At 43.8% G+C, this 15,140-nt stretch overlaps 1 protein-coding gene across 1 annotated transcript in view; it reads left to right on the plus strand.

The window, feature by feature from the left end:
* GALNT14 (polypeptide N-acetylgalactosaminyltransferase 14) overlaps positions 1–15,140 on the plus strand; it is a 193,982-nt gene that overhangs the window by 135,962 nt on the left and 42,880 nt on the right. The window contains exons 4-5 of the mRNA XM_054023906.1: positions 9,511–9,578; positions 12,578–12,643. Coding sequence (XP_053879881.1) covers positions 9,511–9,578; positions 12,578–12,643 — 134 coding nt within the window. The remainder of the gene's footprint in view (positions 1–9,510; positions 9,579–12,577; positions 12,644–15,140) is intronic.

Genomic DNA, 15,140 nt, shown 5'->3' on the forward strand with positions numbered 1-15,140 from the left:
ATGTATGATACGGTAGGCAAAGCGCCCAAGCTCGCTGGGGAGTTACTGTCCTCAGAGCTGCAGGCAAGGCAGATGCCAAACTGGGCAGAAAGAAAAGAGGCAGGGATGCAGCAGGCTACGCCAGAGCCTGAAGTGAGGAAGGAAAGGAGGGGCATGCTGGGGTATTATCTCTGCATCCACCTCCCTGCTCTGTCCTGTTCTAACCTCCCCAGAGCATGGCATTAGCTGGGCTGCATTCTCCAGCCAATGGATGGGCTGTCCACCCATTGCTGAGGACTCCCCCTCAGTCTCAGTCTTGTCATGTTGCAGGACAAATTTCAGCACTGCCTGTAACCATCGCAGTGTCTTTTATGCGGCATTTTATCACTAGGGAAATTTTCTTCCTGACCTCCACAGCTTAAGTCTTGAAGCACGAGGGTTGCTATTCCTTTGGGTAGTCTTAATTTGTCCAAACTAACATTGCTGAAAATGTTATTCCATTCATGTAATGCCTTTAACACACAGGTCTGCATTGGGGGAGCTGCTGATGGACACTGTCCCAGCCAGCAGTTCTGGGAGGCTGTGACCCTAAGCACCCCGCTATTCACGCCCTACACACTACTGCAATGATAGTTGTACAAAATATGCCTTGTGAGGTATCATTTTAAAACTAATAACGTACTGGTCAATTATATGATTGTGGAACATATGTGACAAGACTGCCTGTGGAATTACAGATGTCTTCTGCTATTGTGTTTTAAAGTCTGTATTTGAAAAAGTAGAAAAGAGGTCTCCCCAGGTTTCGAATACAAATGAAGCAGGGTGACCAGTGACTATGGAATTGCAATTTACACATGAGGTAAACAAAACCATCAAAGCTCACAAGGTGATTGAGGAATCAACATGTCTGGGTCAGAAAGGATCATGTGTGTGTTTGTCTAACCAACCTGGACATCAGGCAGAGGCATTTACATAAAAGGTAAACAAAGTCATCAAGCCAACAAGGGGAAGAGGTAATGACTCATCTATCAACCGAGGATGGAGACTGCACCCTTGGGAAGACTTGCTGCTTCTTTAAGCAGGGTCAACGAACTGTAAGAGAGATGCTTTTAAGAGGTTTACTGGGCTATTAGGAGAGGGGCACCTAAGATGACAAGGGAAACCAGCACCTCATACTTCTGTGGAAGGATCTGAATGAGAGACACCTAACCATGCTGGACCAAGAGTGAGCCAAATGATCTTAAACAAGTGGTGTAAACTGATGCAGTTCCAATAACTTCAATGGAGATACGCTTACACCAGCTGATAGTTTGGCCCTTAACTCTATAACTCTGTTAACATCCAAGTATGTAACCAAATCAGGACAGGGCTCAGTCCCATGTATAGTGTCAGTCTGATCAGAGTTTTAATGATGCTGTAACATAGGTCCCAATCGTGGTATGTGGGATCTTACCTTTTTCCGAGGATCTAATCCCTCCTACTTCTAACATCTGGCTTAGACTCTGTCTCTTCTCATTGCATAGCACAGCTCCTTCTCCTTTATTTAAATGCTTAGGTCCCATCTTGCTCTCTTTTTTTTCATTTCCAGAGCCAGATTTTCAATGATTTCACAACTGCCCCACTTTAGCCTTTAACCTCCAATGCGGTATGCTGTCGAGAATGCTTTCCAAACATAGGCTCCTCGTGTTGGGAGATGTGCAGTTTTACTCCGCTGTGTGGTCATTATTTATTCTTTACATCTGCAATCTGAATCTTCAGAGTTGGAATCAGGAGGCTTAATTATTTACCTCTTATTGACAACCCGAAAAACACCATTGGGCAAAGATCTTGATATGGGCACTGCACATCCCAGATCAAATATTTAGGTAATTAATTAGTGGGTAGACTATCATGTCATTTTTCAATACCCATAAGTAGAAGCAGGCCCTGTCTGGGCAGTTAATGCCCTGCAACCTCCCCTCTCCATGTAATCTGGTGTGTAGACTACAGTTGCTGAGACAACTGAGTGGTGAAGCCATGCATCCAATCCCCAGGCAGTATGTAGGTCTGGTATAGAGGCTGTGTCATAGCTCAAATGACTCTGATTAAAAGAGCAAAAACAAGCCAGGTATTACTCTGAAACTGTATAATTAGCACTTCGTGCTGACTATTTTTTTCTCTCTCTTTTCCCTCCCCCCTACCAAAACCCTAGCCATTTTTATCAATTTGCTAATTGTCTCTCACAGTGAGTAAATATACAGTTGTGCATGCGCTTTTACCTTTTGATGTTAACATAAGAGAACTCTTGAATTACAAAGAGCTAGTGGGTATTTGAAAGAATAAAATGCGGAAGCTGCAGTGTAATCAAAGCTCATTATGGTTATTCTTGGTGTAATGTCTCTCTCCATCTCCTACATAATTAGTCAGTTTGGATTGTTGGAGCAGTTTGTTTTAACAGGCATTGTCTCTTCTCTCTTGCTCTGTCTGATTTCAATAACCATCACCTCCAGCCTCTCTGGCACTTTATGATGTTGTTGGGTTTTTTTCCCACAGGCCCCATTATGTTGCCATGGAGAGAATTAAGGGTTCTTAAATACAGACAAATCAAGGTCCGGAGTCATTTTTATAAACCAGCAAGTATTAAGGGGTGACAAAAGTACACACCAGCAAAAGACATAATCTCAGGTCTGCAAATACTGGCCTCTCTTGTCTGCATCCACATTTTGCCTGCATCAGTGTTAATTTTGCACTGATAATTATTTACAGGTGGCATTTCAGACCTGATTCTACAAACACTTACTACTGTCCTGGGCATAATGAAGAGAATCCCGAGAAAATGCAAGTGACAAAGAAAGATGGAACCTTCTCCTACGATGAAAAGTTAGGGTCAAATTCTGCTTGGTTACACCAGCATAATCTTGATTAAACCCAATGAAGTCAAGGAAGCTACATTAGTGTCAATTCAAAGTAACAGAAAATAATTTAGCCCTTATTCGATAACTGACTTTAGGGAAATTCACTAGGCTAAATCCTGAGATCGTTCCCTTTGATAGCAATGGGTGTTTTTGTGTTGTAGGAATGAGTAAAGACCTTGGGATTTGACCCAAAATATTTTGATTTGTCTTGATTTTTTTCATTGCAATATATTTGCCTGTATTTGATTTCAGAAAGAAAAGTCTCTATAAAGAAGTAGTACTTCAAAGAGAGGCAAATCACCAAGTGCTTTTACGTGTAAAAAGCAAAAGGAAAAAGAACCAAAAAAAGAAAGCAAGCTGAGTGAAAGTCTGAATAATAGAAAAGCTGGCTTTCAATTTTTAAGAGTGCCTTATAGAGTATCTGATGAAATCCCTGTAACACCGAAAAGCTAAAGTGTTCAGTGTTTCTGTTTCCAGTCGTTCTTGCAAATTGTCACACTGGGGCAGTGTATAATCTGCTGTGTTTTCAGTGGTCTCGGTAACTTATTGTCCGATTAATACAACTCGGGTTGCAAATGTCTGTCAGGAATAGTGAATTTGGCCTTGCTGGGAAGTGAATGCATTTTCTCTCAGCCTCTTGGGGAAGTAACTTATTCTTCTATTACATTCAGCCTTTGTTGCACAACTCTTTATACCAGTGGCAGATGGTTGTTACTGGGCAGGTTTTTAGCAGTGCAGCCAAGAACTCCAATGCGGTAACGTTTAGGGCCTGCAGGCATATGATTCTGATTCATCCCGCACAGTGGGTTTAGACCAGTGTAGCTCTGCTGACTTTCAGGAATTTCTCCTGATTTACACTTGTGCAGGCAAATGGAGAATCAGGCCTGTAGCACCTTGGCTATGATGTAGGTCTTTAGCTAAGCAGTTTTGGGACTTGGATGGGAAACTTCCAAGGATAGGGCCAGGTGTTGTAGGAACTGATGTGGGTAATTCAGTGGGGGTGCCCGGTTCTGTGAGTTATAGTGCTGTGGATGGGTGCAAGGGGGATGCTGTGCTGCTGGAAAGTGCTGTCTTTCATAAAGAGGTAAAAATAAGGTGATATTAGGGCATGTTTGGCAAGAGTAGACTCGTTCTGGCCAGCCTGCATAGTGCTTCTCTAAAGTTCCCCAGGTGCTTTCAGTGGGATAATGTGTTCTTCATGCACTGTCCTGAACAGATGCATAGTGATGCTGTTGAAGAACAGCTGCCGCATTTCAATGATGGCTGAAAATATATACATAAAATCTTCATAGTTTAATGTGATCTGCTCTGAGTGTAGCAAGCAGTGCCATTCGGGGCATGTAACATGTTCATGCATGACTCGGTGCAACTGCCACCACCCACCCATTCAGGAAATACACAGAGCAAATCACTGCTAAACGGGTGGTGAAATCCTGATCATTTTAATGCAGGCCTAAGGGTCAGGTGCCTTTTTTGGAAGCCTGACACTCATGGTTCTTCAGATTGCGTTCAGGGTGGCCAAACTAAAGCTGGGGGGATGGGAGAAAGGATGTCCTTGCCTGTGGAAATTTTTGGAGATTTGGAAGAAATTTCCCATTCCAAATCAGGGCAAAATGTCGAAGTCTCAAAAATGTTTGTGAAAACGTGAAGAAAAAAAAAATTCAGTTCAGGCCAATCAAAATGTTTTTTGTTTCGATAATTTTGAAACATTTTGTTTTGATTTTGACCTTTTTTTCTTTAACTTTTTTTCTTAAATTAAAATTAGCTTAATTTTTAAATAAAAAGTTGAAAAACTGTTTTTTTCATTTCAAAAATGTCAAGGGGACCTTCTGAAAATTTCAAAATTTCTTGGTTGCTTTTTTTTTTCGAAGTTGGGGAAATTTGTCTAAACTGACCTTTTCCAGTGACAAGCTTTGGCTTTGACCAATTGGTATTTTCCAGAAAAAAAAAAAAAAAAAGTTTTGTTGAAAAATTCCCTCTAACGTTACTGTTTCCATCTGTGGTGCCCATACCTGTATGGTGTGCGTAATGTAATAATCCTGTAGAGTTCCATGGTCTGGTACAATCTCCTCCCAAAACAACTGGGCATAAAAACATTCCCAGTCCCGAGAGCATCCCATGGCTTTTGGTTATGCTACGTATGTTCAGTGTAATAATCAATTTGCTTTGCTTTGCTTGCTGCTTGTCATTGTCTTAGGGTTAGCTGGTGTAGGAGGCAGTACTTGGGGGAACTGTGCCACAATCTCTTCTGTTCCAGGGCTGATTGGTGCACATGGAGGTGTAGGTTGGGGACAGAGGTGACATTGGTCATCATCACACATTAACATGGCATAGACTGATTATGTTCTCCAAGGTGCTGGCCTTTCTCCATGGCTGGTGTGGAGGGGATGGGATGGGCTCATGGCCCCACCTCTCCTCTCCCCTTTCTGAGTCATTTGTTTCACAGATGGACTGAGGGCTAAGCTGTCCCTTCTCACGTTAGATGCTACTGCAGTGTGCTCTTGCATAGGCCAGCCTGAGGTGGGGGTGCTTCTTGCCTGTGTCTCTTTCCGCCCCCAGCACCAGAGCAGGACACAATCTGGCCCGTAGTCTCTCTTTATTTCCCCTCGGTTTGGTACCTTGGAATCTGCTCCCGCTTCCCTCAGGATAAAGATAATTCCTTTGACGTCCACAGAGTTACGCTGGGAGGAAACTGGTGTCAGTGAGCAGGGATTCAGACCTAACTTTCTTCTGGTGTCCTTCAGTTTTACTTCAGTGTAACTCCATTGGGCCTGATTCTCCCCTGTTCTGTCTCCCTAACACTGAGGACCAGCTGCAGCCAACAGTTAGAGCAGCTTCCAGGCTGCTTTTAATTTTTAGCACTGATGCAGGATCCTTAATGGACCCTACTCCAATGGAGGCTAGCCAGACTGGTGTTGCTCTCCACCCCTCCCTAGCCCCTGCTGCCCACAACATGCTCCCTACTCATAGAAGGAAGAGCACACCCAGCTTAAGGCTACTACTAGTTACTGTAGTATCTGAGCACTTCACAGTCTTTAATGTATTGATCCTCACAACACCCCCGTGAGATAGGGCAACGCTGTGTCCCCATTTTAACGGAGGGGGATCTGAGGCACGGAGAGGTCAAATGATTTGCGCAAGATCACACCAGGAGTCTGTGGCAAAGAAGGGACTTGAACCCAGGTCTCCGGCTAGAGCTCTAACCACTGGGCCATCCTCCCTCTAGCGATGGTGGGGAATTCTCTGCTGGTGGCTTGCAGCCAGTTCCCAGGTGGAGTGGTAGTAAGGGGCAGATCTGAGAATACAACCCACTCCGTTGACTCCAGTCAAGTGACTCCCACGTTTTGCTGGTATAAGTAAAAGCAGAACTAGCCCCACTAATGTTTCCCTCCTACCAGGTTAGGCAGCCTTATGCTGCACTATTCCCCCTCTTCCCCCCCCCCCCATGCTCAGTTATCTATTTCTTTATTTTGCTGACTCTTTTACAATTCTTCTTTTCCTGCTGGGTCCCCGAAGTCTGGTTTCCAGGCGATCAGCGCCCGTTAACTATTCCACCGAGTGTGCTATTGCTCTCCTGTCTCTCTGTACTGACGCTCAGCTGCAGTCATTTGCTGAACTCAGCTCCTGCGTTTGGGCTTTTTTAGTATTTTTATGACAAACCTATTAATAATAATAATTGTTAAAAAGGATACTCGACAGGCAGGAACAGCACATGGAAATGGCTGCATGCAGACTCTGGAGGGAGGAGGGGTGGCCAGACACTTTTGCTAATGCTCTGTGGCTGTGTTGGCGGCGGGCGTTTGGAACTCTGTGTTGTCTAACCCCCGGGTGTTAAAAAGGCCAGCAGCCCTGGGGGCCTTGTCCGCATTAGTGCAGCTCCCACCTTTGCTATCACTGGAGGAGCTAGTGCAACAGAGTGGGTGGGAATATTTCCCTGATAACCTTACTGTGCACCAGGGCTGGGATCAAGGCTTTAGTGTCACTCAAATATCACATTTCCAGGCTCAGTCCTTAGCTTGTGCAAACGGGCGTCCTTCCACTGAAGTCAGTGCAGCGACACTGATTTACACCAGGCAAAGACCTGGCCCTACAAGGCTTGAGACCAGCTCTGCTCTCACATTCACTGGTGTAAATCCAGGCTAGCTCCTTTGAAACCAATGGAGTTGCTCTGATTTTATACCCATGGTGCTTTCAGTGGCATTAGTGTCAGTGATTGCAGAATTTAGCTCACTGTGTGCAATTCAAAGGCCTGATCCTGTGCAGGGTTGAGTACCCCCAGCTCCCATTGATTTCAATGAGATTTGAGGGTACTCAGCACCCTGCAGTATCAGACCCTCCGTAAAGGACAAGGTGGGGTAAGGCATCACTTCCTCATACAATGTTGTGCCACCTAGGAGGGGGTGAACTTATTCTGAACCCACTTGAACACTGTGGGTTTGAACATTCAGCTTGAACAGTTTTGTTTGTTTGTTTTTAATAAAAATGCTTTATTGCTTATCAGGTAGGAGAGACCTCGGCAAAGGGTTCAGAGAAAGAGAGGCAAAGTGTAGTGAACAGACAAGATGGGAGCCGAGCAGAAAGGGACAGAGAGTAAAGAAATGATAGGGAGTGTGAAATAAAGGAGTGGTGTGTGAGAGGGAGATTGTAATGAATACAGTGGGCCTGATTTTTATCTCATTGTCAATTTCTCCACACACAAACAGACTGACAGAAAAATATTTCCATCGATAATTGAAATCTACAAATAGGCAAAGGAAGAAAACACTGCTTGACAACTTATTACACTTTGATTTAAGGATATTTACTTTGCACATGTTGATATGTGATGTTGACAATTTGTGTTTTAACGGTTCTAAAGCCTGAACTTTTTGAATCTCAATATCTATTGTTGTTAAATAATTATTGTCTAAGCCCCCCAATAATTTCCCACAACTGTGAAAATTTAAATGGATAAAAATAAAAGATGCTTAAAATCCATAATTTTGCATAACTGAACATTTAAACCAATAACAATCTAAAAAGATGCTTACAAATAAACATCCATTTTATCCTCTCAAAATTAAAAAAGTAAATTCTGCCAAGCCTACTGCGGCACTCTGTACCTCAAAGCAGCACTCTGGAACCCATATTCACCCTGTCGTGTAATTATAATATATTTCATACAAAGCGTGCCATATAAGATATCATAGGAAACATGAACTGCTGAAACCCGTTGTTCTGTCAAAATATACATATCATTAGTGTGTATGAAGTTATGGAATTTTGCTATATGGTTGTTACTGAAATATGTTATAAGTTTGGGAATTTTCCATTGCTAGTTCTCCACTGACAACAAAGGAGGCGATCCATACCCAAGAGGGCATTGAACGACCATTAATCCACTGGGGAGTTGTAAAAAAAGGGATTTACAATTCTGTAAGAGAAGCATCACACAGTCGGGGTTGCTCAACCCTGTGACTCAGCAAGGCACTCCAGGCATGCCTGGGCTAGTGTCTTTCCAGGGACGTGGACTAAGAGTATCAAATAAGGGACAGTGGCATTGTGCTTTTACCTTTCTCCTCCCCCACCTACACGGGAAGCAACAAGAATGCTGGAAAGACAAAGACTTGAACTGAGGAGACTGGTCCCAGGCTTAAAGGGAAAGCCTGTGTATTAAGACTGTAACCTACCTACAATATCCAATGGACCCCAAAATCTTTTTATTTACATATTATGATTGGGTTTTTTGTTATTATTTTCTCTAGAGTCTGGACTTTAACTATACCTTGACCAAGAAATTTGAACCTTGACAAAAAATAATCGACTTACACCTGTTGTATACGAACAATCAATCCATCAGTTGAATGTCCCTTCAAAAAGTCAAGCCTGACTCCTTTCCTATAGGCAGGTTTTACATTAGTATAATTCCATTGACTTCACTGATTTATACTACTATAAGCGAGGAGAGAATTAGGCCCTGCCAATGACAGAACATGTAGATGGTATAATTAAGAATAGATTGTAGCTTTCATCCCCATTTCACAATAACTATACTCCTGGAGGGGAGTTTAAACTATCACCTCCAGCTTCTTTCTTTTATTAAACAGGCAGGATACAAAACCGCTGTTATCCTCTCTGCAGCCTTTGAATCACAATCAGCTCACAGTGAAAACAGGACTTTTCCTCCCATGTCTGTGAGGTTTGAAAAGATGGGTTTTTGATAGGTAATTTTGCTTTGTGTTGGTCCCCTTGCCAGTAATCCAACATTAGTTCCAGGGAAGGGGAAGGGATTTTAAGAGGGTTGTACAACCCCGTGTGAAACTTAGCTTGCAATATGCACGTTGTTAAACATACATTTCCCCCCTTCCCGTTGAGGTTAATGGCAAATCGTTTCTAGGCTTTTCAGGGCTGGGCCAGAGAGGGGAATAGGAACTCTGTTCTCTTTAGAATAATTAGGTGTGACTTCAGGTATCTGATGCTTGGGGACTGATTACCTATACATTGCTTCACAGGGACATCCATTGTCTACCTCTGTACTGGAAATCTGACCTTTTTTTTTCTTTTGGTTCTTGTCAAAGGTCAGCTCTCACCTTTCCCCATCTCGTAACTTGTTTAGCTGCTCAGGTACTATCATGGACTTTCTCTTTTCATTCCTCAGTGTTTTAAACCGCACCCCTGTGCACCTGGTCCATGAAATCATATTAGTGGATGACTTCAGCGATGATCGTAAGTGACTCTCCATATCTTAACCACCAGGAGACAGACTGCACACAAGGGGGCTGTGCTGGGTTGGGATGACAGAATAAGCGAAGGGATGGGGAGTACACAGCCCTATGTTGGGTGATGGCAGTACATGGGAGCTGTATTACCTTTCACATATAGCCCCCTTTGCAATGAGTTTGGGATTCGAGGGTGTGGGGCTGGGCATGGAGCTAGAGACAGATTCTTTAAGCTGGAGGAACTTTATATATCTCATTTGCCTGCTTATGCTGTCTGTTTAATTTTTATGCTTTAACTCAGGATAGACAGTACAACGAGGCTGGTCAGCTTCATTTTCTGTTTATAGTCAGTTTCACTTTCTGGTTTCCATTCACTATAGGGCATTGGTTGAAAATCTGGCTAAAATTTAGGCTGTGTACTGGGAAGCTCTCAGAAAACCCAATGGCCAGTAGAGCCACGTCCGCAAGTTGTCTTTGTCTTAAAAAAGCTCTAATGGAAATAGTTTTTTTCATTTAAACAAATAAACATTGCCATGCAGAGTTTGCAGTAGAACAGGATGGGAAATCCATTTTTCCAGCCTGTGAAAATTTTTGAGATTTCAAAAAACAATTCCAAGCAGGATGTGTGGACAATTTCAAAAAAAAAAAAAAAAAATTTTTCCCCCCCAAAAATTTTGGAACAGGAAATTCATCATAAGTGACCTTTTCCCCCTGAAACGTTTCGGTTTTGAAGAATCAGCATTTTCCAACCCAAAAACCTTTCATTGAAAAATTCCCATCCAGCTTCAGTTTGCAGCCCATATGTTGCCACATGATACTGGTGCATGAGACTCTGAAAGTCACTGTCTAAAATCAGAAGTAAAACTGATGTCTGTTTTCATTTTCCATGCGCAAAAAGTATGTAAGTAGCTTGTATGATACAAAATCAATACAGCTGTGTGAGAGTCTACCAGTTTTAATAATCTAAGGTGTTAGGAAGGGAATTTTTTTTTTTTTTTTTTTAATTTTGAACCACAGTTCACACTTCCCTTTCTACAAAGGGTGGGGTTGCAAATGCTGCATGAGAATTTCAAACTCCAAAAGAGAGGATCTGTTTTAATTGAAACCAAATAATCATTTCTGTTCACAGCAGGCCTGATTCTAATCCCACACCAATTTTACACTGGTGGTGGTCTACTGTGGTAGATCTAATTCTCAGTTACACTGCTGTAAGTCCAGAACACCTTTTGAGTTAAGTGGAGCTATTCTGGATTTGCACCATTGTTCCTGAGAGGAGAATCTCACTTCAAAGGAGTAACTCCTGATTTTCACTGGTGTAAGGGAGAGGGATTCAGATCCGTTTAGTGACCATTTGTAGCATAGTGAGCCAGCTACAGCTGTGTCATAAAATGATGCTGTAAATTACACATGGGACCTGATTCTCCCTCCATTACACCCATTTTACACAGTGTCACTCTGTTGAAGGATGTGGGCCAGATCTCAGCTGGTGTAAATAGGCAAAGCTCCATTGACTTCAGTAGAATTACGCCGGTTGACCCCAGCTGAGGATCAGGCCCAGTGATGTTACACTGGTGTGACTGAGTGGAGAATCAGGGCTGTAGAGTGAAGTGAATAAGAGAACAGGTTTAATTGATACAATGAATGCTCATTGCATCACTTTAACTTGCACACCAAGGGGCTGCAAGGTGTAGCAGAAAAGCAACTAAAAGGAGGATGTAAAATACACTTATACCCATTTTCCAAGCAATTTACTCTCTACCTGCCAACACTCAAAGGCTATAAATAGGGCTGGTTGCAGTGCATATTAAGCACAAAGGGTCCGATTCTGATCTCACGCTGGCATAAGAGCCTGATCCAAAGCCCACTGAAGTCACTGGAAAGACTCCTGTTGAATTCAGTGAGTTTTGGATCATAGAATCGTAGCATATCAGGATTGGAAGGGACCTCAGGAGGTCATCTAGTCCAACCCCCTGCTCAAAGCAGGACCAATCCCCACCTAAATCATCCCAGCCTGGGCTTTGTCAGATTCTATATCAAGAGCAACTACCCTGAAATCAGTGGAGTTACACTGATGTGAAACTTTTGTGACTGAGATACGAACCAGGCCTGGAGCTTTTGAGTCTGCTGGAAGAGATGAGAATAGGTGTGATGTTTGAGGGATAGAATAAACAAATGACAGCTATTTGGCTAAAAAATATAAGGCACTTACCTTCCTAAAAGCAGAAAGTTGTTGGGCTAGATCTTCATCTGCATCAGAGCTCCACATGGGACAGGATGGGGAGAGGGAGCAAAGGTGGCTGTCAGTCACCTTTGCACTCACCTTAGTCCTTTAGGTATCAGAGGTCACTTTGGTGCCTGCCTAACTTAGAGCAACCTCAGGACTGCTCTACATTGTACCCAGCTGCAACAGCCCCCAAGGAGCCATTCTACAGCTGAGATTGCCAGAGTGCAGTAGTGCTCCATTCATCCCTTCCTTTCACCTTGGCCATGCCCTTTAGGCCACCCAATGGTTTTCTTGCCTTATGAGGGAACAGAGACCATGGGGGTGAGGTAATCTCTTTTATCAGACTAATTTCTGTTGGTGAAAGAGACAAGCGTTTGAGTTACACAAAGCTCTTCTTCAGGTTTACTCATGTGGCTGGTTATCTAGATTTACACTAGCATAAATGAGGTCAGAATCCAACCTAAGCCCTGATTCTCCTCGCCCACCGATTTTACATTGTAATTCTATTGGACCATATCCTCAGCCCTTGTAAATCCATGTAACTCCATTGAAATAAATGGACTGATTTACACCAACTAGGTAGCTGTTCCATTTACTTCAGCAGAGTCACTCATGATTTACACAGGTGTGCGATCAACATCAAGCCCAGTTTCTATCCGAGGTGCCACCCATGGAAAAAAATAATCCTTCCTGCCCTCTTAATTACCCTGTGAGGCCCACGTCTGGTGAAAGTTATAGCCTCAACACTGATGTGTCGTGTGCCTCTGTTTGTGTTTCCAAAGCTGACGACTGTCGTTTACTGGGCAAGTTACCCAAGGTGAAATGCTTGCGCAACAGGCAACGAGAAGGTAAGATCCTGTTGGTGAGGACACAGGTGGGTGGTGAGAGAGAGGGAAGTTCCTAGAGGTGGGAAGAGAGATGGATGCCCAGTTGAGTTAGCAGGAGTGACTGTGTTGGGGTGATGTGGTCACAGGGAGGTCTGCCGGACTTCTGCAAATATCAGTGACTCTTGGCTCCGAGGAGCGAGAGCACGAATAAAAAGAGATGTTCAGAAGGGCCAGGAATCAAAATGGATTCCCCCCTCACTCAAAGAGATTGGACCTATTAAGATATCCAATGAGGCTCAGCTGCAGCTTATTAGCCAGAAAATTAGAACAGACAAAACAAAGCCCGGGGACTTCTTTTTAAAGCTGTTTGTTCTAATGAAACAGACGAGATCAGCTCCTGCTGCCTCCATGGGAATTTAAAAAAAAATGTAAATTAATTATATTTTAAAGATTAAGAAGATCTGTAAGGAAGATGAACGTATGTCCTGGGGGGCTATTGCTGGCAACCTCCAGATACACTTTGCCACCCAGCCCCAGAATCTAAATGGATATTTTCTAATGCTGCTTTACAGTATTAAAAAAAAATCTAAATGTTTTTAGTGGCAAGCCAAAGGCATGAGCTATAGGGATTTTGTGGAGTGGGGAGATAGGGAGGATGGGGAGTAGAGGGGGTTTATCTGAGTATTCTCCTGCTTGGCTGGATTTGCTATGTTAAACTGGGGGTGAAGCTTGAGTGGCACCTTTGATGTCAGAGAGGTTCTCTGCATTGACACTGGTGTAAGTGAGTCACAATCTGGCCCTCTCTCTGGATTTCTGTCTGTCTTTCTCCCAGCCAAACTGTGACACCCCACCACATGCACTCCACATACAGACATGCTCCTCCATGGCATCAGAATGCCCTGACCCAGTGGAAATGGGTTCTGCTACAGATGCAGGTTTGTAGGGAGTCATCATTTGGGAACCCAGCCCAGACGGGTCACATCCACTTGTACACCACAGAGTTATACTCCATCGAGGCTCTTTGCACGCTGCCTGTAGGCAGTTGGGGCAAGGGTGTGGTGGAGATGGTAGGCCCCTAGCTAGATGACAGAGCCTGGAGCTGCCATAGAAGTTGTAGAGTGCAGTCAGAGGGGATCCTCCATTCTCCAGTCCACAAGGATATCCCCAGTAAACCTCATAGTCACTCAGGTTGCCCCAGGTTCCAGGGTTTGGCCTTCTGTCTGTCTCTCGCTCTTGCTCTGACTCCATTCTTGGGGTATGTCTCAGTCCCTTTCCTCTAGGTTCTTGTACCCATTATCAATGGGTTCCTTCTGCCTGTCCCTGCAATGCTGCTTCTTGCGTTTGTGATCTTCTATTTCCCAGCGTCCCTCAGTTCCTTGTTGACTGCTTTCATCCCACCACTACTACCACCGACGGTGCTATTCCAGCACCTCCTCCATTCTTGTGTCCCCATTTAGTGCTCTCAGCTATCCTTGGTCTAGGTGCAGGTCCTTCCGTTTGTGGAGGGTCCATCCATTTAGTTAATGCTGCTGCTAATTGGCAAATGGGCAGTGTACTGGAGGAATGAGCGGGGAGGAGCCATTTGACTGTAGTACAGATGGTAGATAGCACATACACAGAGACAGTGGAGAGATGTAACTGGTGGAAGGAGGGCTTCGTGTTCATCTTTAGAGATCAAAAATTAACCAAACAATCCAGCCCTAAATCTGTGTGTCTGAGTAGCTCCCCATGAACTGTAGTATCACAGCTAGATATACCCACTGCATTTACCTCTGTCTCTTCCTCACATACACAAATATCCACCTCCTACATCTGCCAACAGCCAGGTGTGGGTAAGTGCATTATAATGGACACAGCAGGCTTGTTGCTCCTTGGGACCAGCACTTGAGATGTCCCCCTCCTTGATAAAAGAGATGTTTCTGCTGAGCATCCTGAGCCGATGATCTTCGATGCCACAGAGGGCAAGATATCAGCGGGGCAGGAGATGGACCCAGCAGCAGGAAGTCAAGATGAGTTTTAGGGATTAGAGAGAGAGACCTATTCATGGATTGGCACTACAGTTATGGACAGTCCTCCATCCCTACACCCGGCTTCCATGGACAGTGGGAACGTCGCTGGTGGATCCAGTGAACGTACAGACCGAAACCACAGACTTACTAAGGAGACTCACTCACTCTGGTGTGTGGCGGAGGATGGATGGGGGTTGTTGGTGGTGGTGTGATAAAATATTTGTTCAAATTCCCCTCTCCTTTGTCACTGCTGTTACAGACACATTCCAAGCTGAATTAAATTCACATTAGATTATTGTATCTATGGGGGTTACTGAAGCATTTTAAGTCTTGTTTTTTCCCCAGGAAAGTGGCAGCAGAAATAATTGCATGAATTAAGAATTGGTGTAAATGCCATAAATCAGTAATCTAAATGGCCCCTTTATTTATTTTAATGACCTTGGAAAATGGAGGTGGCTTGCTCACACCAAACCCCAGGTATGCACATGTGGGATGGAGGATGGGTCGGG

This window comes from Malaclemys terrapin, chromosome 3, assembly GCF_027887155.1.
Source record: "Malaclemys terrapin pileata isolate rMalTer1 chromosome 3, rMalTer1.hap1, whole genome shotgun sequence".
In the NCBI taxonomy this organism is placed as follows: domain Eukaryota; kingdom Metazoa; phylum Chordata; order Testudines; family Emydidae; genus Malaclemys; species Malaclemys terrapin.